Raw genomic sequence first — 24,532 nt, forward strand, 5'->3', positions numbered from 1 at the left:
CCAGAGTAAGACGTTACAGAATACCATATTTCTAACAGTTACCAGGATATGCATTACTGGGTGAAATTATGCACTGCATCTTGATTTGAAACATTAAGGGACATCATTTCCATAATTTAAGTAAAAATTCCAAGTGGGAGGGATTGGTATTTTCTGAAGTTCATAAATACCAACTTTACTTTTTGAGAGGATTTCAAAAATGGACCTCGGTGACCAGTAGTAAATGGTGCCCTCTCCTGGCATATCTTTGAACTCTAATCCCATGTCAAAAGGGAGACCCATTACATTTTAGATCAGGTTTTCATTACATTGTTTTCAGTTCTTTTTCACTGGAGATGTATTGGGTAAACAATTAGAAACCTGACATCTGAAGTTCATTTTTTACACTAGCCATTGGCTATAACCTTCAGCATTGTTGTAAATGGAGCAGTTTCTTACAAAACCCATCAATAGCTTTTCAGGTGGACTACTACTGTACTTGCTAACAGTGTTTTAACACTCATCCATTCCCCCCCCTTAAGAAGAAATGTGAGATCCATTCAAACATATCAGACTTGTGCATTTTATTATTTACTACAGCACTGTGTCGGTATTGGGTTGGGATGTTTTATGATTGTCTCCACTTTGCAAAGATAACCACGAATCTGCGCAGAATGGGTTGGTGTGTGTTGGGTATGGCAGTAGGCGTTGACCCTGCAACCTAGTTGCTAGTTTGCAGGTCTTGTCGCTGCTACTCTTTCACAGCAATTTCCTGTTGACGAATTGTTTCCTGTGCATCCCGCTGCATTTTCTCCAGCTTTTCCAGGGTCACTGATTTAAGAGGGAGCAGCTTGGGTTTACACAGCACCATAGTGGGCACATCCTCCATAGAGAGCTGTCCTAGGGAAATAAGGAGTGCAGTCACTAAACAAAGCTTTTTCGGATTGGGCAACCCAGTCCTGGAAGAATTTGGCATCAATGATATTTTAGATAAATAAAAATAAACTCTCCATTAAGTTTCACTTCTTGCTATATTTAAATTATTTAATTACAATAGAGACAGCAACGTATTGTGATCGGAAGCATTTTAATCTTGACCATTGAGAACTTTCAGTGTGCTTTTATGGCTTGGTTTAGTGTCAAGGTCAGTGATTAGATTGATGTGTTCCAAACAATCTGCACACGTCTCTCTTATCAAGGTAATAGCAAAGGGAAAACAAAAAATGTGTGCTAATCAACTGGGACGTAGGCTGAGTTATCTAAGTAGAGACCTGTAGGAGTTTCTGACCCATTCTGAAGATGTACTGCTACTCTGCATGAAAGGGTCATGCAAATGTTTCTGCTGGATTACACAGAGTCTTTTGAGGAAAAAATAATAATTCCAAGCCAAGAATGTCATGAAGCTGAAATCTACAGTAAGCTGGAAGTACTAAACATTGTGAACTGCTACATTAGCAGCATTCATATTTTCATACTGTGCTCTTAGAAAGTACATTATTTAAAAGATGCTGCCATTAATTCAGTCATTACTGAATTACCACTTCAGTTTTTCTTGTGGCAAATTAGTGTAGGGAATGTTTAAATGAGCTACAGAAGTTACATGCAAGTCTGAGCACATGATCAAGCCTTAGGACAGACTACAACATGCTTACTTAGCACTACAGTACCCCTGTGGAACTGCCTCTTGTATCAAAACAAGTGAAAGGTGGAGCTAAAAATTCACTTGCCTGGTATTCGTGAGACAGTCATTCAACACAACCATTGTGGGTTGCTAATATCAAACTTCTAAGTTGCTGTATAGACTAATTCTATAGAAAATATAATTTAAAAAATAATAAAAAATCCATTGTCACATCAACAATATAATAGGAATGTTTGCTTCCTTTTACACTGTCCCCCACTTTCTCAGCACCATACCAGAAAAGCTGGTCTGTCCAAATCTGAAACTAATCTCTGATGAAACTTGTTGTGGAATTTGAGTGTGGGATCTTGAATGCTATTCACAGTCACTTATCCACTCTTTACAGAAGAGCATGGTTTACTGACTTCAACCACACTTCAGTAGTGCAAACCCTTAGAGAAGTATAACATCAAAATAATTACAGTTTAATTGACGGGGTCTCTTCTAATCAGCAATGAGTAATGACATAAGAGGAATGAGTTGCTCTTTATTAAATGATATGTATCAGGTGAATTAAATAATAACAGTACTGTATTGTAATTATTCAATGGGTCAAATGTGATTTACGAAAAATAAAGATATAAAACAGCAATGACTTCAAAATAAAACACATTTTAGTAGTGTTAGCTGTTTCACCAGATTGGTTTTAAAGACATAAAGTTACCATATGAACATGCCACAAATTAAGTTCTTGAGGAATGTTCCCTTTATAAGATTACACAAAAAGGTCAAGTTACAAAACAATACACAGGCTCCTACATCTTAGTACACCATGGTGTTATTTTCCATTAGTATTCAGCATAAACTTGACATCAGTTATATACTATTTGTATGTATTGTTGACATTCTAAATACACTTCTTAAAGTATTTTGCTAAAAATATGAAAATAATTGATACCTTGTTTGGGAAGAACTTCTCTCAACATTGGCTTGACCTCCGCTGGCATACTGAAGCTTTCCAAATCAAGCAAATTAAATTCTTAATTAAAAAAAAAAAAAAAGAAGATATTTTTATTGTTATTATTAGTACCACCACCACCAAACACCACCCAGAACAATACTATGATAATTTATATGCATATTAAAAATCTGATTACAACTAATGTCTTTTGACCTTCTTTTACACCATTAATGCAAGTTACTTTGTCTTATGTTTTAATAAAACAAGCGCTAAATAATAAACTACACAAACTGTAAATTAAATAAATAAAACATACCAGAATATGCAACATTTCTAATGAGTATGAAGATTTTGCAAAATAGTAATCCATAAATAAATTACACCATCTATCTCGTTTCAGAATACATTGCGATAGCATGAATTATCGTAACGTATGTAACACGTTTTACAATATATAGTAATGCATATCATGTACGTTGTTATTTATAAATGTCAATTTTAAAAAAAATACTATCATAATTCAATCAAAACAAACCTCGACAAGAAGTTTCTTATCGACGGACACAGACGCCGTCAATCCGCTTACCTAGAAACGACGTTTAGCCTTAATGACGTTTAGAATAAAACAAAGTGACGCAAAAGCATTTCACACATGCGTGCATTGTGGGAATTGTAGTTTTTGAAAGCAAACCAAGAAATGAAATAAATGCGGTGCAAACCAAGACATGGATAACTTTTGCAGATTTCCGAATGCATGATTGCTAACGATATATATTTCTGTTTGTACCATACATTAGAGGGTTCTACTTCATCTTGCTGTTTACCCTTGTGTTTCCATCAATTAAATAATTGCAGAGAACACCGTGAATATTACCAAAGACTGACCTTGTATCCAATAACCACGTTAAAATACGCCCGTATACAAATAACATAGCCGCAATAAAGTTCAGACTTTAGTTTAAGACGTCAAAGAATGTGTCCATAAAGTCGAAATCTGGAGGGGTGCTGGAGGGGGGGAGGGGGGGGGGGGGGTCCAATAACAGATAAATAAAATAACAAATAATATAAAATAGAGTACCCCATCCGGGCAGCTCCACCCTGTGGCACGGAGGCGTATCACTTTAGTCTCCCCTCCTCCTCCTCCTCCTCCATGAAGAAAGAAACAGCAGGCTTCCCTCGGTCCAAGAAAGTCTCGTGATAGACTGTGGCGCTGCGTGCGTGTGACGCAATCTTGTGGAAGTAGGCAAGCAGAGAAGCCTGAGCGGGCAGCAGACTCGAGAAGGAGAAGGAGGCGGAGGAAGCAAGCAAGCAAGCAAGGATGGCGGAGTCACACCTCTGATGGTAAAACAAAAATAAAAACAAAGGAGTATGAACGCAGAGCTTTTTCTGTATTAACACACGCCGAATTTCTTTCCAGCTTAGAACATAAACAAAGAAAAGCTTTTTTTTTTTCGTTTTAGCTGCGGAATGGCTGCGGTCGAGAATGAGAGTTCGGTTTTTGTTTTCTTTGGAGAGAGGGGGAGCGGAAAAGGGCACTGCAAATATACCGAGGAAGAGGGTGGTGAAATGTAGCACGGTCTCTGTTTTGCGGCGGGGGGGAGAGGTGAGGTGAGGTGAGGTGAGGGGAGTGGGGAGTGGGGAGTGGGGAGTGGGGAGTGGGGAGTGGGGTCGAAGTCAGGATTTTGTTGTTGTAGTTGTTGTTGTTGTTGTTGTGCTGCCTGTCGGGTGGCGTAAGAGTAAGGTACGCAGGCATGGGTGTATATTCTCGGGGTGCTCCTGCAGTCCGTACCCCCCCGGCCGAGGTGTTCTGATCTCGCTGCTAAGAATCGTGTTTCGCGGATGACAGCTGAGCTGGGATGGGTCGAGGGACTGAACATAAAGTAGTTTAGTAGAGCCCATTCCGGGTTTGCAGGACTCGTACACCAAGACTTGGAGAGTGGGGGGAGGTATTGCTTAACGAGTTTACAAACCGATCTCATCATTTTAACATGGTCTTTCTTTTTACTAGCTCTTGTGCGGTAAGAGGTTCAGTTTGTGTGTTGTTGGTTGCAACCACATACGCACAGCAATAGCGAGTGTGTAGAAAAATGTCACCAGATATTTTATTAAATCTGACTGTGGTTACTTACTAAGGCAGCCGTAGGAATTTATCATGCAACTGTCTTGGTAGCCTGGAGCTATTTGTCAGCTTTAACATTACGTATGTATTATTATTGTTATTACTTAGGGTTTTTTTTAGTAATATTTTTGTGACTAGTAATGAGATTACACTTTTATGAAAAAGGCGATCTTTATTTTGGAGGGACCTAACCCTTAAAAAATGTACACTACTACCCGTTGTCATTTCACGGCCTTTGCAACGCACTGTAAGGTATGTAGTTAAATTGTAACGTTACGTAATTAATATAGATTCACTATAGTAACTCGTTTTAGGATTTAAATTGTATTAGATGGAGAAATGTATATATATTTTTTTGACAATATTCCCTATATATGTTTTATACATCGGCAAATGTGCATTGTTTTGGTAAGTTATTTTGTTTTGTTATATCTTATTGCTTTTGAGAATTAATTTGGATGATTGACGATTGAAATACTACATTTCAGTATTTAAATATGAAGAAAAATAAATGTTTCAATGCACGCACCTTTTGCGTTTATTTGGTAAAAGTTCCACACTGCAGATCAGACAAAGAAAAGCTGTCATAATTGTTTGAAAAACAGCTCTCACAACGGTTGAGATGAAATATAACGAAACTGTATGTATTTATTTACGTATGTGCTAGTTAAATTATTGTTAAGGATAAAGGCATTTCACACAGTACGGTTTTATGCAATCTCTTAGTGGTTGTGATTCAGCAAAATTCGTTTTATATTTTTGGTGTAGAATTTGTGCAGCTTAATTTAAGAATCAAAACAGCATTTCAGCAGATGTATGGTGGAAACATTAAGAAATGCAATCCTTGTTCATTATTCCAGTCGTTGTCTTTTCCAGCTAACATTGGACAATGATATTTATTATAAGGACCAAGGTTTGCAGTGTATGGATATTATCAAAGAATATAAATGCTGTTCCATACATGAACACTGGTTTCAAATAACATGAATAAATGTGTTGGCCGGTGTTTTGGCAGGCATGGATACACCTCACGTGTCTGTCTGTCTGCCTGCTTGCTGCTGCTGCAGCGATCTCCATCGATGAGGAGAATGGGCCAGTTCCTAACATGAAATACTGTACTGCTGTTGTAGTTTCCGGTAGACTTTTGAGATGCTAGTTTCTAGATTGCATGTTGTTAAATAAAATATCGAAATTATGTTGATATATAGTTTTTTTTTTTCATTCCTTCACGGACCATAATTAATATTGCCAATATTTTATCTACGTGGTAAAATGATTGCTGCAAATATATATATATATTATCGATTATTGTTCCAACCCTAATAGCTAAGTATACAGCAGGATAACACATGCCACAGGATAGTCATGCTGTATTTCAGTGCTTCTTGTCTGACCTGTATCTGTTTGCTGAGCTCTTAGGTGTTTAATTTAAAATGTATGTTGTGATGGAGATTATTATTTATTTCTTAGCAGATTAATAAGGAAGTGGAATAGAATTGAGCGCTGTAAATGCATCATGTAACTGTCATTAGTCCTGTATATGAAGTGTTGGAACTAGCCAGCTTTGTGCTGTGATCAAAGGTTGCTGCACTTGCTGTGTTCCTTACTGGTATAATGTTTTGTCTGTCAATTGTAGTTGTACCTTTTTTTTTTTTTTTTTTTAAGGTGAAAAGCCTTTTTCTTTAGGAGTCGAATAAAAGAGAAAGCTACTTTGTTTCCTTGGGATTCTGGCTTTATAATATATAGGGCTGCTGTGCATATAAAGTGGTGATCACTTTGAGAAATGGTCAGGAAACACCCAAGAATAGGACAATGAACTGTCTCTTGCTTTAACCCATTTGGTGCCAGCATTCATGTTTCCAAAGTGTTTCATGTCAAAGATTGATTTACGAAATATGTGACAGTGCTCTGCTGCTCAACTTGAACAAAAGTTATTGTATTTCTTGCTCTTATTGTATTACTTGTATTGTAACACTTGAAATGTATTTGCTTACGATTGTAAGTCGCCCTGGATAAGGGCGTCTGCTAAGAAATAAATAAAAATAATAATAATAATAATAATAATAATAATAATAATAATAATAATACAAACCCACTTGAAGCCTAGGCTGAGCTCCCCTTGTTTGGGTAATGTTATTGTTGAAATGGATTTGATCTGTTTTGAATCTGAACTGATTGCACTTATTTTAGCTTGAATTAGACTCGCCTTTGGTATCATTTTTTTTTTTTGTTTTCATTGCCCATCATTCTTTCTATTACTGTTCTGCATATAATTACTGTAACCTTCATTTTTGTGATCAGCTGGGCAATAAAATAAACAGAAGCTGGTCACGATCACAGCAGCTATTGTATAATTTGTACCACCTACAAATAGTCAATAATATGTCTGTTGAGACTTGCTGCATTACAGAGCTTCCCGTATGATGAGGTAATTGAGCATTATATATTCAGCTTGCTCAGTTAGACTGTATATTGTTACTTTGTGGCTTGTAATGTTGCTGTTTTTTCAAAATAATTGGACATTGCACTGCATGGTAATGTAGCTGTGGTACTGTATTTACAAGATTTGCATTGCCCGGTTTTAGTTTTAATCTAGAATGTATTAGTGTTAAAAGGGGATTCCCTTCATCTCGCCATTCATTTCTATCTCTGATCAAAGGTGCTGCTGTAGTCTGTTTCAGCACAGAGTTTAATATGATATCATAACCTAGCTGTGCTGCTAGTTTGAAATAAATTCTGTCATCTAACTTTGGCATAGTAGATCAAAAAAGGGCCTTATAAAATCGAACACTCCCTTAAGGAGAGGGCAATAAAGAGATCAGATTGTGTGTGTGTGTGTGTGTTTAACCTTACTCATACTGGTGTGTGTGTGTTTTTTTTAACCTTACTCATACTGGTGTGTGTGTGTGTGTTTAACCTTACTCATACTGGTGTGTGTGTGTTTAACCTTACTCATACTGGTGTGTGTGTTTTTAACCTTACTCATACTGGTGTGTGTTTAACCTTGCTCATACTGGTGTGTGTGTGTTTAACCTTGCTCATACTGGTGTGTGTGTTTAACCTTGCTCATACTGGTGTGTGTGTGTGTTTAACCCTGCTCATACTGGTGTGTGTGTTTTTAACCTTGCTCATACTGGTGTGTGTGTTTAACCTTGCTCATACTGGTGTGTGTGTGTTTTTAACCTTGCTCATACTGGTGTGTGTGTTTAACCTTACTCATACTGGTGTGTGTGTTGTTTAACCTTACTCATACTGGTGTGTGTGTGTTTAACCTTGCTCATACTGGTGTGTGTGTTTTGTAACCCTACTCATACTGGTGTGTGTGTGTGTGTGTTTTTTAACCTTGCTCATACTGGTGTGTGTGTGTTTTTTAACCTTGCTCATACTGGTGTGTGTGTGTGTTTAACCTTGCTCATACTGGTGTGTGTGTGTGTGTGTGTGTTGTTTAACCTTGCTCATACTGGTGTGTGTGTTGTTTAACCTTGCTCATACTGGTGTGTGTGTGTTTAACCTTGCTCATACTGGTGTGTGTGTGTTTAACCTTGCTCATACTGGTAGAGCACACGTGCTGTTGCTTATCTACTTGCCATGTAGATTAACAGTGTTATGGCAGTGAAGCAGTGCAGGACGTGGGTATGTCTTGACTCAATAACACAACAAAAAACAATACCCATAGCAGGCACTTCTGAAGCCCATATCACATGGTTAATAATGTGCCCAGGACTGTAGCGCACTGTGTTAATACTTGTTTTGGTATGGATGTTTTATGAAAGATTGTGACTCTTGTATATACTTGTAAACAGCTTGTTGGGTTGATTTGATAATAATTGCAATACATCTGGTAAATAACACAAAGTGTGCACACAGTAATTGAAGCTAACGGCTTTGTTTTATTTTTACAAAAGGATATACAGCCTTTAAACTGAATTACACTGTGTTTACAGCAGGAGGAGAGAAGGTCACAAGGAAGACTTTTTTTTTTATAAAGTATTACTTGAAAGGCACTTACTGAAATATTTTACTTTAGTCAAATATTAAACGTTTATCACAAAACCCCGCTGAATGGACTGCGTAGAGCAAAGGATGTCATGCACTAGTTTAAGATGAATGCTTTTTGTGGATTGTGAGGATTTCAGGCAAAAACATGACATGAAAGTAGACATTGCTTTGTCAACCATTGTCATTTCATTGCAATAAACAACGTGGCAGATGACAGGACAGAGCCCAATCAGGATTGCAGGATTTCTGAATCGCCGCTCCACACAAATAATATCTGTAAACGAAGGCTGTCACTACTATTGTATGAGTAATACTTTTAAAAAGAAAAAAATATCTATCCGATTGCAGGATTCGATCATTGTGCCGCAGGAATTGGATGCAAGTTACCTATCCATTGGCCTGCTAACATTGGTCAGAAATCAATAATCAATAATCAATATACTGTATAATTGTCATGCACTGTGCTCTTACTGAGGCAAGTATATCGAGGGCGGCTAGGCTGGTTCTTCATTAATCCTGTCCATATTTCTTTGATGTGTTTTTTTCTTGTTTGTTTGTTTGTTTGGTTTATTTATATATCTAGATAAATAAATATATGAATTATTTGCAACCGGGATCAATATCACATTTTTTAATGTGCGACATTGCTTTACCAAATAAACGCCTTGTTGTTTTGTGTTTTTTAAAGAAAAGTTTTTGAGTGGTAAAACGAACTGTACTCCTATTTGTTCTATTGTAAATGTAATGCACACCTTTCTCAGTTTGTTTAGTAGTGATGGAGGAAGTGGTTTTGAAAAAAAGCGAGCACAACAATTGGCTATTCTTCTCCACTCCCAAACCACACCCAATCTGCGTATTTTGTACTCCGCTTAACTCCCCTGAACTTCCTCGCAACCCCCCACTTAAGGTCGATCGACTTCGGGAAAGTTAGTCCTGGGAAGTTTCGTTACTAAGCTGCAGGGAAGTTAGTTTGATCGACTTTCCCCCTAAGTCTCAGTTTTCATGTGTACACAATTTCAATCATCTATGTGAAATGTTTACAATATAAATGTATGATCTTGGACAATATTAAAAGATAATAGGCCTAATGTAAATAAGCCAAAAATAACAACTGGTTGTCCTTTCAAATACACTTAAGTGTCTAATGCTTTTGCGGACAGGGCAAAATTTAAGTTTGCTAATTTAACTAACTTTGGGGAAATACATTTGCTGACCCACTTTTCTGGTAGTACACTACCCAAGCGAAGGGTTTGTTTTGTTGAAACAGTTCAGCAAGTGTGGACCGTTTGAGGGAAAAATGGTCTGTAAAAAATGTCCGGTCCACAGCACTTGGACATGGATAATTTATACACGATTTAGGTATGTGAGGACTGTTATGAACTAGGACAGTATTGTATCAGTCTGCAGGGATTTTTTTTCTGGGTGTGAAATTAACTGAAAGTATTTTCTTGATGTTTACTGGTACTGCACAGTTATTTGGAGATAAGAGGCATGCTTTGTGCAAGCATCATCTCTGGTTTTAAAGAACCGGTTGTTTCATTGTGTCTGCTTTTATTTCCTGAGCAGTGCACTAGAAATTAGAATGGCAAAGCCATTTGGCTTGCATGCTGTGCATCCATGGTGCTTAAACTGTAACCCAAATTAACGCTAGGTGGAAGTGACAGGGTTTGCATGCTTTTTACAATATATGGACAAACATTTTTATGGACCATTATTAGAAACCTTTTCTAAGATAACTGTAAAGCTGAATTATTATTTATTTATGTTTATTTATGATACCAAGCAGCTTGTAATCAGCATTCACATCTTTTTAAACTTGATGCAGTTCTTAAAATACAGATTTTTTATATAAACACATGGATGCATAGATTTTTACAGACTTTGAAGTCCTGTTTTATGGTCCATGAACGCAAATGTGATCAAATATTATGTATAGAACTTATACACTTCAAAGGTCTTGCTTAAAGACCCAGTATCATAGTTCTAGCTTCATAGTGCTGTACATGCATTATTTTTCAATTGTAAGCAATTTGTTAAAAATAAAATGACACATTCTTAGCAGGGCTCTACGCTAACTTTTTTTGGTAGGAGCAAGGTGCTCCTAAATTAAAAACATTTTAGGAGCACACACACACAAAGACTGTATATTAGTATGTTAATATACACAATTAACATTTTTTTCAACTTTGCACAAGATAAAATGGAGAACAGTTACATATTTGTCATATACCATATATATTCATGTTCATCAAATAATGAATAACTAAATCAAAACATTTAACATAAGTATTCTCTTTTTTTACAAAGCAAAAAGTAGGCTAAATATATTAAAGTAAATCCAGTAAATCTAATATATCAAATAAAATGAATACAGACAAATTCTCCACACTTTTAACACTCGTTTTAAAATCATTAACAGAGACCACTTATGCTTCCTGTTTTACCTCCCTGATCTCCTTTTTCCTTCCTCTCTCCCTTCCCCACACAGTATTACTTTGAATGTTGTAGTTTTTAGTGCGTTGTTGCAATGGGCAACAGGCTCTAATAAACTACATTCCCAGAGTGCATTGCACGTAAACTGAATCGTGATTTAACAGTTGGGCGAGATGTTTTTTTTTTTTTTTTTTTTTTTTTAACAGAGGCTCACACGTTCAGTGGAGGAGCATAACTGAATTCAGGCGCTGTGGTGGAGCATCCGTGAGTAAAACATCTCGCCCTTGCGGTTTTAAATAACACACTGAGATAGGCGCACGCGTGCTCCGAAATTTAATTGTTTTAGGAGCACCAGAGAATTTTTAGGAGCATATGCTCCCAAAACAGGGGCACTGTAGAGCCCTGCTTAGGGTTTTGTTGTACATTTGAAGCTGCAAACTGCTTTTGAAGTGGCTGCCTCGGCTTGCAATTCCATTGACTCGAGTCAAGCTTGACGCCCTTGTTTTTAATGGATTTGGAATTGAGCAGTTTAATTTTCCTTTTTAAACGCATAGATTAAAAAAAAAAAATACAAATTCAAAATCAGCAAAATTAAGTGAAAGATTTATCTGTAGCCGAATCCAAAATAAAGCATATGTCTGTTTTGGCTTTTGGAAAGCCTTGCAGTGTGCTGCAGGAGCTGTGTGATTTTAAAAAGGTCGTCTTTCTGGTGTTCCCTTATGATCTAAAGACTGCATAATCCGAGCCCTTTAGCTGGGGATGTGAGTAGGGTCCAGGGGTCTTCTGTCTAGCTGAGAAGGCTGGACTGCCTGCAGGCAGGTACAGCTTTGAAGACTGTGAGAAAAGTTTAAACTCAGTGGTATTGACCTTTTAACATTTCTCGTCTGCTGCCAGGATTATTCCTTTCAACACCCAGAGCAGCAGCAGCACACAAAATAGTTTATAGTTCAAAGATGGTGAAGCACAGAACTGATATTGTGTGGCTCAGACCTAACCTTGTGAAAAGCAGGCACTATTTTTGTTAGCTGGCTTCACCTCATGCCACACAATGCAATCTGATGCTGGCGATGTCCCCCAATGAGACACACCCTGTCTTGCTGTTTTGTGTAATGATGTGCCTCTTTTACCACTTAGGGCAACTGATCAAGCCCTTTGTGCTGGAGCACCACCATCTGCAGAAAAAATATGAAATAAGTAAAATTGTTTAAAATTGCATTGCTTGGTGTGTATTTCAGGTAAAAATAGTACTTAAAGTAGACATATTTTTTTTTATAATCTCTTTCGTGTATTCGCAATAAACAGTGGCCATAGACACATTTTCATGAAGTAATATTAGTTTTTAACATTATTATTATTTATTATTTGTTTATTTAGCAGACGCCTTTATCCAAGGCGACTTACAGAGACTAGGGTGTGTGAACTATGCATCAACTGCAGAGTCACTTACAGTTATGTCTCACCCAAAAGACGGAGCACAAGGAGGTTAAGTGACTTGCTCAGGGTCGCACAATGAGTCAGTGGCTGAGGTGGGATTTGAACCGGGGACCTCCGGTTCAAATCATGAATAAACATGAATAACACTTTAAATAAAATAAATGTGGAAAAGGTTCATTGTACAAATTTACTCACCATTTTATTGATCTTTTATTACATTCCACATGACAAAAACTGGGACCACAACATAAAAAAAAAAGAAAAGCCAAACGTTTGATCATTGTACACGACATTTCATTTTGCAAGTAACATGGGTTCAGTCTGTAAAGGAAGAAAATGATTGCTATTAGTGCTGCTGTTGTGGTTTTTAGCTTTTTTGTTTTCTCTGAACTCACAGAGCTGAACATGACCATGTGTTATGTGGGTAACTGGGGGAAAAATAACTTTTTGGGGGGTATTTTTGGAGAATTATAGGTGCCAATTTGATTGACAAGCATAACCTTAACATTTTCATTGCATTCTGTTTTTATATAATCTTGATGCCTAAATAAAACCAAATGTTATTGTGTGTGTGTGTGTTTTTTTTTAATGATTGTGAAATTTAGTTTATGATTAACATTTGAGAAGGCTGAGTGAGTACTGTAGAATTGTTTGGCTGATGATGATCTAACCTTGAGCCAGTGTCCTAATATTTGGTTTTATTTTACAGAAATCACAACAATGAGAAAACAACTGGTGATCTTTGATATCTGAACTTGCTTCACCTGGAGAGGGGATCACGTGCAGTTCAAACAGATATGTGGCAGACGGGTGCCACCCCAGACAAGCTGCTTCTACAAATGTACTTTCCCAGGGAGTTTTAAAAAACCGTGGATTACAGAGCCGTTGCTTTTTTATATTTTTATATATCTATATCTATATCTATATATATATCTATCTATATATATATATATATATATAATATATATATATATAGATATAGATATAGATATAGATATATAAAAAGCTCCCTTTTTTTCTCCAACTTGTTTTTAAATCCTAGAGTTAATGAGCTACTGGGTGAATCTGGTGTCACTATGAGTAGTACATTAGGCAAAGACTCGAAAGAAAAGGACCCCAAAGGTCCTTCGGGAAAGGAAAGGGAAAAGGAGGCCAAAGCCTTGGGCAGCTTCAATAAAGATGGCAAGGAAACCAAGACCAAAGGGAAAGATGCCAAAGAAGGAAAGAAGGACTCTAGTGGGGCGCCACCTGGGGTGGCCTTTTCTGTTGATAACACAATAAAACGGCCAAACCCAGCACCAGGTACCCGCAAAAAATCCAGCAATGCTGAGGTGATCAAAGAGCTGAATAAGTGCAGGGAGGAGACCTCCACGCGGCTGGACTTGTCCAAGAGGTCTATACACATGCTCCCTACGTCAATCAAGGAGCTGACGCAGCTGACGGAACTGTACCTGTACAGCAACAAGCTGCAGAGCCTGCCCGCTGAAGTAGGCTGCCTGGCAGGCTTAGTGACGTTAGCCCTGAGTGAGAACTCTCTCACCAGCTTGCCCGACTCGCTGGACAGCTTGAAGAAACTGAGAATGCTGGATCTCCGGCATAACAAACTGCGAGAGATCCCGCTGGTGGTGTACCGGCTTCCTTCCCTCACCACCCTCTACCTGCGCTTTAACCGCATCACTACTGTGGAGAAGGATATCAAAAACCTGTCGAAACTCACCATGCTGAGCATCCGTGAGAACAAGATTAAACAACTCCCTGCTGAAATAGGTACACCGGGCTCCCTGTACAGGAGCTGACCCATACATTACTTTATTTCTCTGTCTGTCCCAAATACATCATTTCTGTAGTCTCGTGTAGTAATGTCAGTAACAGGAAATACATTCATATTTAAAGTAAATATGTAGGTCCTAGTTGTAACAAAAACAAAAATAAACTTGGTCAATCAGTATTCTGCTGTCAGATGAGCCTTCAGCGGCTCATCTCACAGACCCCTCCATAGCTCAAGTCTTAGACTATCTAATATAATATTAGAAATGGTAGTCCAAGATTTGTGCTAATCAGTGTCTGTGGAACCAGCTGAAGGTGTTGCTTTTAATTGGAGATTACGTTTACTGTTCATTAAGATTCATTACACTTCCCTACTGCCAAAACAAACATTCCACAGTATTTTGTTAAACACATTATTATAAAATGACATTGAGGGATGCACACTGGCAGAATTTGACCCTACCAACTGTGCAATTAAAAACTTTCTAAGAGACCATACTACAAAGAATGGATGATACAAAAAAAAACTTAAAGGAAATGAAGGATAATGTAAAAGATTGTATATTTCGGTAGTAAACGGCAGCTGAAAAGAGAGAATTTTAGTTGGGGGGGGGGGGGGGGGTATTTATTTTGTTGTTGTGCACCTACATTCTTCAGTGTGCGTAGAGTCCTTTGTCTTGAAATACCGTCCTGGGAAAAAAAAAAAACTTAATTCGTGTAAATTCTTATACAGTACATGTTTATAAAAATATTTCCATTCACTTCTATAACGCAGGTTAAACTAAAATGTACTTTAATAATTCAGAATTATGTTTCTAACTTGTGTACAGTAAATCCATGTAAGAGACTTGTATAATGTTGTAGCAAAAGTGAAACAGAATCAGATGAACAGTATTGCTGTAAAACTGGTCTGCACCTACCCCACCTACTGTAATATCCAGCCCTCAATCTGTATAGTACAGAATTGCATGCTTTATACAGGTGACTCTAATCTTAGTTTAAGAGATTACGAGAAAGGTTTCATTTATTTACTGTCCTAGACATCATCTGGCTCTGTTTTTAACACTCTGGCTATGTTTAGTCACATTATGTTAGTGTGTATAACCAGTGATTAAGGTGAACTACTGTGTAATTAATACAGAAACATAGGCTATTGTATAAATGTGATTGAAACATCCTGATGTTTGACTGAAATGCACTTTATATCTGTATACAGTAATCTGCATGTCACTGGTTGAAAGCAAGAACATTGTGCTGTTACTAATAAAAAAGATTGAAAGCATCTGCTGTTTAAAGATCTGAAACCAAATTAAATAGTATTAGAAAGTACAGTAGTATGACGTTTAGGCTACAGTATATTGTGTAATCAGTGATTCTTACCTTTTTGCATTTGCAGGGGAATTGTGTAACCTCTTAAACCAAATGAAATAGTATTAAAAGGCACTATGTTGTTTAGGCTATATTGTGTAATCAGAAATTCTCACCCTTTTGTATTTGCAGGGGAATTGTGTAACCTCATTACGCTGGATGTAGCGCACAATCAGCTTGAACACCTTCCGAAAGAGATTGGAAATTGCACACAGATAACTAATCTTGATTTGCAGCACAATGAGCTTCTGGACCTCCCTGAAACTATAGGTAACTCTATTAAAACTCCTAACATTTAACAGAGGGTCTTGCACAGGGTGGACTGCTCTTTTATAGTATTATTTAAAACTCTTCAGAACATTTATTGGTGATTTCAAAACTTTCACAAACCTCCATAAGGTACCAATATTTGTATGGCTGCTAGAGCCACTGTACTGTATATCCAGGAATCTGCACCATTGGCCATATCAGTGATACAGATCTTGTTCACATACTTTTTCTTTCTGATTAAATCTGTTTTGCAAAGACAATAATGCTGTGAGACATCCGCAGGGGATGTATACTACAGAGTGGCTGTGCTTTTTAAACTAATAAATTAAACCTTTGCCGGTTAAATGCTGTGTAATAAAAATGGGTGCACACAATGCACAAGAGTTTTTACGTTCTGCAACAATTAAGACACAAAAAAACTTTGTAATTTATAAACTAGTTCCTGTACACATTTTTCCTTTGTGCAATGTAAAGGAAAAGTTTTCATTATTTTTATTTTTTTGGTCAACTTCTCCCTACCTGTACTGCACAACAGTCACATTGTACACTTCCTGCTTTACTGAATGTGTATCGGAGAAGATTATAAGCATTTTGCTGTGCTACAGTACGTGGTGTTTCATAATTGACATTGCTGGAGACTTACAATCTCGATTTAGCCACATGATGGGTGCAGTAAAGTTGAATAAACGGAGTGTGAGCGTCGTTTGTGCTTCATCGATTCTTTTTAGAGGAACTGTTCTACATCTCCATGGATTCCCTGATAACACACCAAAGGTGGCTGTGCCAAGTAACTTGAAATATGATTTTCAGTTCCCTGCTATCACACAGGGTAATAAATGATAATGCTTACCTTGTTGTTCCAGGTAACTTGTCAAGTCTAAATCGCTTGGGTCTGCGGTACAACAGGCTGTCGGCTGTCCCTAAATCATTAGCTAAGTGCAGAGAATTGGAAGAGCTAAACCTTGAGAACAACAATATCTCTCTGTTACCAGAGGTAAGTTAAAATACTTTAAGAGGGTAGGGTGTCATCTTAACAGATGTGTTATCCAGCAGAGCTGTCTAATACAACAGGAGTACATGCATACAGCATAAAACTAAATAGCTGAAGTGCAAAATAAACATTGACAGCATTAGGAGGCAGCAGGTTGGAGTAGTGGTTAGGGCTCTGGACTCTTGACCGGAGGGTCATGGGTTCAATCCCAGGTGGGGGACACTGCTGCTGTACCTTTGAGCAAAGTACTTTACCTAGATTGCTCCAGTAAAAACCCAACTGTATAAATGGGTAATTGTATGTAAAAAAAAATATGATATCTGTATAATGTGAAATACTGTATAATGTGATATCTTGTAACAATTGTAAGACGCCCTGGATAAGGGCGTCTGCTAAGAAATAAATAAAAAAAATAGGAGACATTGCTTGCTGTAAGGTTATTGCTCAGGAAGATTAGCAACTGGAGTAGCTGTCGTACAGTACAGCAATAGGTTTTTTTTGTTTTGTTTTTTTGTTTAAATATGTAATTTGGATTCTCTTTAAGCCAGCGTATATGCTTTCTAGTAAGAACTGTTTTACATACATATATGGACAGTAGGAACATCTGACACATTTTGCAAGACACTGAAATATCTTTAATTTCAATCAGTTAGTCATGTCTCTTTAGCAGAACAAAAGCATACATGCAAAAAAAAAAAAAAAAAAAAAAATTTTTTATATTCTTTGTCATCTGACAAGCAGAGTGGTTTTTAAGTTTGTTTCCCCTCAATACCACAACATTTATACAGCACTTCCTTCGCAATAAATTCTTGTGACCTTGTGAGAGAGAGGCAATGCAGCTGGATAGGCCAGAAATAAGTGTGTATAAGAGAAATGCAGTGCCATGTTAAGTAGGTCATTTTCATAAGTGGTGCAGTTTGTACTTGCCTTCTAAAGTAACACGCCAGGTATTGTTGTTTTGGTATATAGTATGACTTTAGCAATAGCTCTGCAGTTACAGAAACACCTGCTCTCATATCCTGATTCCTATAATCATTTATTTCATTTTATAGAGTTAAGTTATGCAACAAATTAATATTATTAGATTTGTATGTAATGTGCATATCCATTGAATTTGAAATATATATATATATATATATATATATATATATATATATATTTTTTTTTTTATTGAATTTGTCCCTATCTAGGGTCTCCTGTCTAGCCTGGTTAATTTGACCAGTTTAACACTGGCCAGAAACTGCTTCCAGTCCTATCCTGTAGGCGGTCCGTCACAGTTTTCTACTATATATTCCCTCAACATGGAGCACAACCGCATCAACAAAATCCCCTTTGGCATCTTCTCTAGAGCCAAAGTGTTAAGTAAGCTGAACATGAAGGTAAGTCTTCAAACTGGTCTTTTATCAATACTGTATTTAACAGTAAACCAACAAAGGATTACATTTTATTTATGGCACCACCACTACCCTTATAGCAACTTTTTAAAAGTACGAACAAAAAAAAAACAGAGATGAAGATAACTGACGTTACTTGGCATTTTATGATTGTTTGGTATGAAATTATTTCACAGACATATATATATAAATTTGTTTAACACTTTTTTCTGTTTTCTTTTTGTTCTAGACATCTATAGCAAATAAATTACACAACAGTAGTAAAGAAGATTCCTTTTTTTTGTTTGTTTTCTATTTTTATCTCTCTCTGTCTCGTCTGCTTTTATATGTGGTTCACTTCAACCATTTTTTAATTACGTTTTAGACGGACTGGGGGATAATTACAGAACAAGATCTTGTTTTCTTTTAATTTTCTCTCATGTACTTCCATCATAACATTTCTGAGCTCCTTTATTTGGACTCCAAGCCGCCCTGGTGATTACAGTAATCTTGTGCAGGCAGGATGGCATCTCATTTTCATACCCACATTGTGGTGCGTGCCACCCTGTGGTATACGTTGCTGGATGAAACCAAAATAATAAGGAGAAGAATTAAATGTCTCTGGACTTGGAGCATATTGAAAAGTACTCCAGGAACCTTAAATTCTGCCTTTTGTAATTCTCTCCAGGACTAAACAATTCTGACATTTATTTTCTAATGTATTTAATTGCATGAGGATCAAACAATATGACACCCTTTTTATTTATAAATACTTTGTGCAATATAGACTGACATTTAAATTGTAGAAATAATGCACATTTTATACAAGGGGTGAGGGTTAAACAATAGCTTACTGTATACAGTATTTGCAGTGCTTACCATGGGTTTCCACGAGATAAAACAAACCCTATTGCTGTGCTGTGTTTTCCACAAACTTATTTTAAATAATGCTGGCACCGTGAGATTTGAAATTTTAGAAATTATGATATTGTTTAGGGTTCTGTACTGTGAGGAAATCTCTTTGAGTCTGTCAGGGTTTTTCTTTCATTGTTTTAGAACCATGAACAAAAATACATTTATTCTCTCTCTCTCTCTCTCTCTCTCTCTCTCTCTCTCTCTCTCTCTCTCTCTCTCTCTCTCTCTCTGTCTTTCTGTCTCTGTCTTTCTGTCTCTCTGTCTCGATATAGAGATATATAGATATATACATATATACATGTTGGGTTCCTGCTATCCTGTAAAGTTCCCTTGTGTTTTTTTCACAGGACAATCAGCTAACCTCTCTGCCACTTGATTTTGGGACCTGGACCAGTATGGTTGAGCTTAACCTGGCCACAAACCAGCTGACTAAGATTCCTGAGGATGTGTGCGGTCTTGTCTCACTTGAGGTAAGGTGGAGTGGCTAGTTTTACTTATAGAATATTCAAGTTTTGATTCTCAATGCTAACCAATTTCCATACTGCAATTGTCTTCCTTCAAGGTTCTTATCCTGTCAAACAATCTCCTACGGAAACTGCCTCATGGTGTAGGTAACCTACGGAAATTACGAGAGTTAGACTTAGAGGAAAATAAGTTGGAAACTCTTCCAAATGAAATTGCTTACCTGAAAGATTTACAGGTGAGATGCTTCAGGAAAGTATTGCTGACCCTAAATATTTCACCTATATTTTTATTATTGCTGGTTTTATAATTGATATATACGAATAAATGTCACAAACATCACAAATAGCAAAAAAAAAATTGGCTGAACTGACTATAAATCCATGATTTGTCTAGGAAACATTTCAGGATGTCTTGCATATTTCATTAAAATGGTCTACGTGTCTTGTTGCTGCTAAGTATTTTGAATGCCATACCTTTTGTGTGTAACTGACCAACCCCATTTACTTTTCAGAAACTGGTCTTGACTAATAATCAGCTGACAACCCTCCCCAGGGGGATTGGACATCTCATCAACCTGACTCACCTGGGACTGGGAGAGAACCTTATACAACACCTCCCGGAGGAGATCGGTAAGGCTTCTGTTTTATATTTCATTATACAACACCTCCCCGAGGAGATCGGTAAGGCTTCTGTTTTATATTTCATTATACAACACCTCCCCCTAGGAGATCGGTAAAGCTTCTGTTTTATATTTCATTATACAACACCTCCCCCTAGGAGATCGGTAAGGCTTCTGTTTTATATTTCATTGTACGACACCTCCCCGAGGAGATCGGTAAGGCTTCTGTTTTATATTTCATTATACAACACCTCCCCCTAGGAGATCGGTAAGGCTTCTGTTTTATATTTCATTATACAACACCTCCCCCTAGGAGATCGGTAAGGCTTCTGTTTTATATTTCATTGTACGACACCTCCCCGAGGAGATCGGTAAGGCTTCTGTTTTATATTTCATTGTACGACACCTCCCCGAGGAGATCGGTAAGGCTTCTGTTTTATATTTCATTGTACGACACCTCCCCGAGGAGATCGGTAAGGCTTCTGTTTTATATTTCATTATACGACACCTCCCCGAGGAGATCGGTAAGGCTTCTGTTTTATATTTCATTATACGACACCTCCCCGAGGAGATCGGTAAGGCTTCTGTTTTATATTTCATTATACGACACCTCCCCGAGGAGATCGGTAAGGCTTCTGTTTTATATTTCATTGTACAACACCTCCCCCGAGGAGATCGGTAAGGCTTCTGTTTTATATTTCATTATACGACACCTCCCCCTAGGAGATCGGTAAGGCTTCTGTTTTATATTTCATTATACGACACCTCCCCCGAGGAGATCGGTAAGGCTTCTGTTTTATATTTCATTATACAACACCTCCCCGAGGAGATCGGTAAGGCTTCTGTTTTATATTTCATTATACGACACCTCCCCGAGGAGATCGGTAAGGCTTCTGTTTTATATTTCATTGTACAACACCTCCCCCGAGGAGATCGGTAAGGCTTCTGTTTTATATTTCATTATACGACACCTCCCCCTAGGAGATCGGTAAGGCTTCTGTTTTATATTTCATTATACAACACCTCCCCGAGGAGATCGGTAAGGCTTCTGTTTTATATTTCATTGTACGACACCTCCCCGAGGAGATCGGTAAGGCTTCTGTTTTATATTTCCTTATACGACACCTCCCCGAGGAGATCGGTAAGGCTTCTGTTTTATATTTCATTATACGACACCTCCCCGAGGAGATCGGTAAGGCTTCTGTTTTATATTTCCTTATACGACACCTCCCCGAGGAGATCGGTAAGGCTTCTGTTTTATATTTCATTATACAACACCTCCCCCTAGGAGATCGGTAAGGCTTCTGTTTTATATTTCATTGTACGACACCTCCCCGAGGAGATCGGTAAGGCTTCTGTTTTATATTTCATTATACGACACCTCCCCGAGGAGATCGGTAAGGCTTCTGTTTTATATTTCATTATACGACACCTCCCCGAGGAGATCGGTAAGGCTTCTGTTTTATATTTCATTATACGACACCTCCCCGAGGAGATCGGTAAGGCTTCTGTTTTATATTTCATTATACGACACCTCCCCGAGGAGATCGGTAAGGCTTCTATATATTGGTAGATTCAGACCTACAGTACGTAGCCCATGTAAACACTGTTCAAAACCAACCTAAAGTAGCTTGACCAGGTAAACAAATTTGAAAACCACTAAACAATGTATATATAGTGATGTTTTTTAGTGTTTTGTGATGTTGTTGCTGGTATATTACATTTAAACACACACACACTAGTTTCGCTGTGCTTCTTGTGTGTTATTGATCACATCAATACCAGCTGGAGATCATGATTCTGTACTGTAATAATGTCTTTCTTTATTTGAAAACAGGTACACTGGAGAATCTCGAGGAGCTCTATTTGAATGATAACCCCAATCTCCACAGCCTTCCCTTTGAGCTGGCTCTGTGCAGCAAGCTGTCAATCATGAGCATTGAAAACTGTCCCCTCAGCCACCTCCCGCCACAGATTGTCGCTGGTGGCCCCTCCTTCATCATTCAGTTTTTAAAGATGAAGGGCCCTTACCGTGCCATGGTCTGAAACGCAGTCCTATGTGTCATACACTGTACAAACTATAAAGAAATTGCATTATTATTGTCATGAGTATATTTCTGAAGAGAGGAATTTTGCTCAGACTGATTTACGTGTTTCTGCTATAGAGGAATCATAGCCATTTAGATTTTTTTTTTTTTTTAAATCATGTAAAAAAAGAACATAGATGTAATTGCTTGTCTAGGCCTTGCCAGATTTGGTGGATGATGTATATTAAATTTAGCAAATGTTGAATGGAGTTTTTTCTCTCATTTTACAAAACATTGCCAACAGACTTTCAAGCTGTAATTCAACTTAAAGGATGAAAGATTGTCATTTATAAATGCAAAAATGTATCATAACTGTACAAAAAGAAAACAAAGAACAACAAATATGTTGGTAGACTTTTTAATAATTGCTATATCCCTTGCTTTCTCACTTCCTTAATGGATATACTGTAATTGTGTGATTTCAGCAGTTTATGGCGGGGAAACTATAACGGTATTGAGAAGAAAAGAAACTCTCAAAGTGCTTGTCCTCTGTGGGGATTTTATTTGGAAGACGTCCTCTAATCCAGAAGTGTTAACATGGAGGATCTAAGTTTAAGAAATTCAGTTGTGACTAACTTGGCAGATTTAATGCTAACATTGGAGAGAGCTCAGAAGCCTTGATCTTCGCACCAGCTTTTCAGCTATCCAGTATTACAGCTGATTGATTGCATTGCATTTGTTCATTGTGCAAACCTTTTTTTGGCTGGTATTTTTTTATGATTTTATTCTCATCCTAGAAAGAAGGCTGTCGGTGTGGAACTGCATGGCTCCTCCAGATTTTTTTTTTTTTTCTGTTTGTTTTTCACAAAAGTGAAATCATCATTTAACTATTGTAAAAAGTCTACATGCTATGGGCAATAGTTCCATGTGGAATTATTGCCCATAGCACCTTGAACAAATTCTCAGTCAGCTGTGTGTGTGTGTGTGTGTGTGTGTGAGAGGCAGGTTAGCGATACGGTGTGAACTGATGTCTCATTATTAATGATGTGTTATTTAGGGGGAGGGGGAGGGCAGCGGGCAGAGCTGAGATAATAGGGAATGATTCAAAATACAAACCATGTAATCTGCCAGTATTTCATATCAATGATTGAATCCCTTGTTTTCATTTTTTATTATTTGTATTTTTTTGTTCTAAGAATAAAATGAAATGGAGCATATCTGGCACAGTTTAAGAGAGGTGACATGAAGTAATTAAAAAGTTGTAGATATCTGCACATTTGGGTTTCGGTATGTCAAATACAGTTGTTTTTTTTTTTCCCCCATCTGCAAGGTCATGAAATGCTAAGAACAACACAATAGTGTACTTCACCTAAAAATCTGTATTCTATAGAATGAATGTTTGGTATTGCTTTTAACCCCCCAAATATCTATTTATAATCCCTTCTAAACTGTTTTTTTTTTTATCAGCAGAGTATTTTAAAGATTTTTTAAATTTATTTTTATAAATAGCTATCTGCCTTACCAGATCTGCCAGCTTATGTGTGTTATGCATGCTTTCTAAACACTGTAGTTTTATGCTGCTGTATTTTGTATGCACTTTTCCATAGCAGTGGCATCTGCCTTCAAACCAATCCTATTAATCATGGCAATGAACATATAACGAGTTACACTTCAAAAGGGACGTTTTAGTTTGTAATGTAGGGGGTATGTCTTGTAAAATTGATTTGTCCATGACTTAAGCCTGCATTGTAAGTACATTTTATGTAATCAGTGCATCTTTCAGCTGTTCCTAAAAAATAAGGGATTCTTTTCTCTGTGAGGATCTCTTCCCTTTGCTGTCAAACCCAGTGTTTTAAGGTCAACAGTTAAACCCTTCTGAACAATTAAATAAAGAACATGCAAGTTCTAAAAAAGCTCTGACATATGCATATTATAAACAGATATACATTGTTCATATCATTAGCCAGTAAAAACTACATATACTATAAAGTACTGGTATTGAAAGCTCACAAAAAAAAAAAGAATGTCGCAACTGAATTGCCAAAATGACATCAGCTAGTTTCATTTCTAATTTTGCAAAAAGTTCCCCAAATCAGTATGTGACTGTGTATGAACCCTCCGTCTTATGTTACCAAGCAGATTGTTTGTTTGAGACATTTGCTACAATAACTAACACGGCTAATACTGGACA

At 37.3% G+C, this 24,532-nt stretch overlaps 1 protein-coding gene and 2 long non-coding RNA genes across 4 annotated transcripts; 1 reads left to right on the forward strand and 2 right to left on the reverse strand.

Annotated features, from left to right (window-relative positions):
- Positions 1 to 737: 737 nt before the first annotated feature.
- On the reverse strand, positions 738 to 3,408 carry LOC117418412 (uncharacterized). The gene is made up of 3 exons (XR_004546804.3): positions 3,097 to 3,408; positions 2,559 to 2,639; positions 738 to 874 (listed from the first exon to the last, which is right to left on the reverse strand). It is a non-coding gene; the product is annotated as an uncharacterized LOC117418412 (long non-coding RNA).
- Positions 3,409 to 3,696: 288 nt separating this feature from the next.
- Positions 3,697 to 22,606, forward strand: LOC117418410 (leucine-rich repeat protein SHOC-2). Of its 2 annotated transcripts, XM_034031419.3 has the most exons (10): positions 3,697 to 3,902; positions 11,319 to 11,376; positions 13,256 to 14,313; positions 15,814 to 15,951; positions 16,815 to 16,945; positions 18,133 to 18,321; positions 19,578 to 19,700; positions 19,793 to 19,930; positions 20,207 to 20,324; positions 22,152 to 22,606. In XM_034031419.3, the coding sequence occupies exons 3-10, from the start codon at positions 13,623 to 13,625 to the stop codon at positions 22,358 to 22,360; spliced, it is 1,737 nt and encodes a 578-aa protein (XP_033887310.3). In that variant the 5' UTR covers positions 3,697 to 3,902; positions 11,319 to 11,376; positions 13,256 to 13,622; the 3' UTR covers positions 22,361 to 22,606. The 2 variants fall into 2 exon arrangements, with proteins under 2 accessions (XP_033887310.3, XP_033887309.3); XM_034031418.3 differs by lacking the exon at positions 11,319 to 11,376.
- On the reverse strand, positions 20,542 to 21,207 carry LOC131696916 (uncharacterized). The gene is made up of 4 exons (XR_009306803.1): positions 21,132 to 21,207; positions 21,028 to 21,079; positions 20,772 to 20,924; positions 20,542 to 20,617 (listed from the first exon to the last, which is right to left on the reverse strand). It is a non-coding gene; the product is annotated as an uncharacterized LOC131696916 (long non-coding RNA).
- Positions 22,607 to 24,532: the final 1,926 nt, after the last annotated feature.

This window comes from Acipenser ruthenus, chromosome 13 (assembly GCF_902713425.1).
Source record: "Acipenser ruthenus chromosome 13, fAciRut3.2 maternal haplotype, whole genome shotgun sequence".
Taxonomy (NCBI): Eukaryota; Metazoa; Chordata; class Actinopteri; order Acipenseriformes; family Acipenseridae; genus Acipenser; species Acipenser ruthenus.

Excerpts from the sequence above, each read along its gene's own strand:
- LOC117418410 (XM_034031419.3), top strand. The coding sequence starts at position 13,623 with ATGAGTAGTACATTAGGCAAAGACTCGAAAGAAAAGGACCCCAAAGGT. Across the intron at positions 18,322-19,577 it reads TAAGTAAGCTGAACATGAAG|GACAATCAGCTAACCTCTCT; the intron begins GTAAGTCTTCAA and ends TTTTTTTCACAG. Across the intron at positions 19,701-19,792 it reads GCGGTCTTGTCTCACTTGAG|GTTCTTATCCTGTCAAACAA; the intron begins GTAAGGTGGAGT and ends TCTTCCTTCAAG.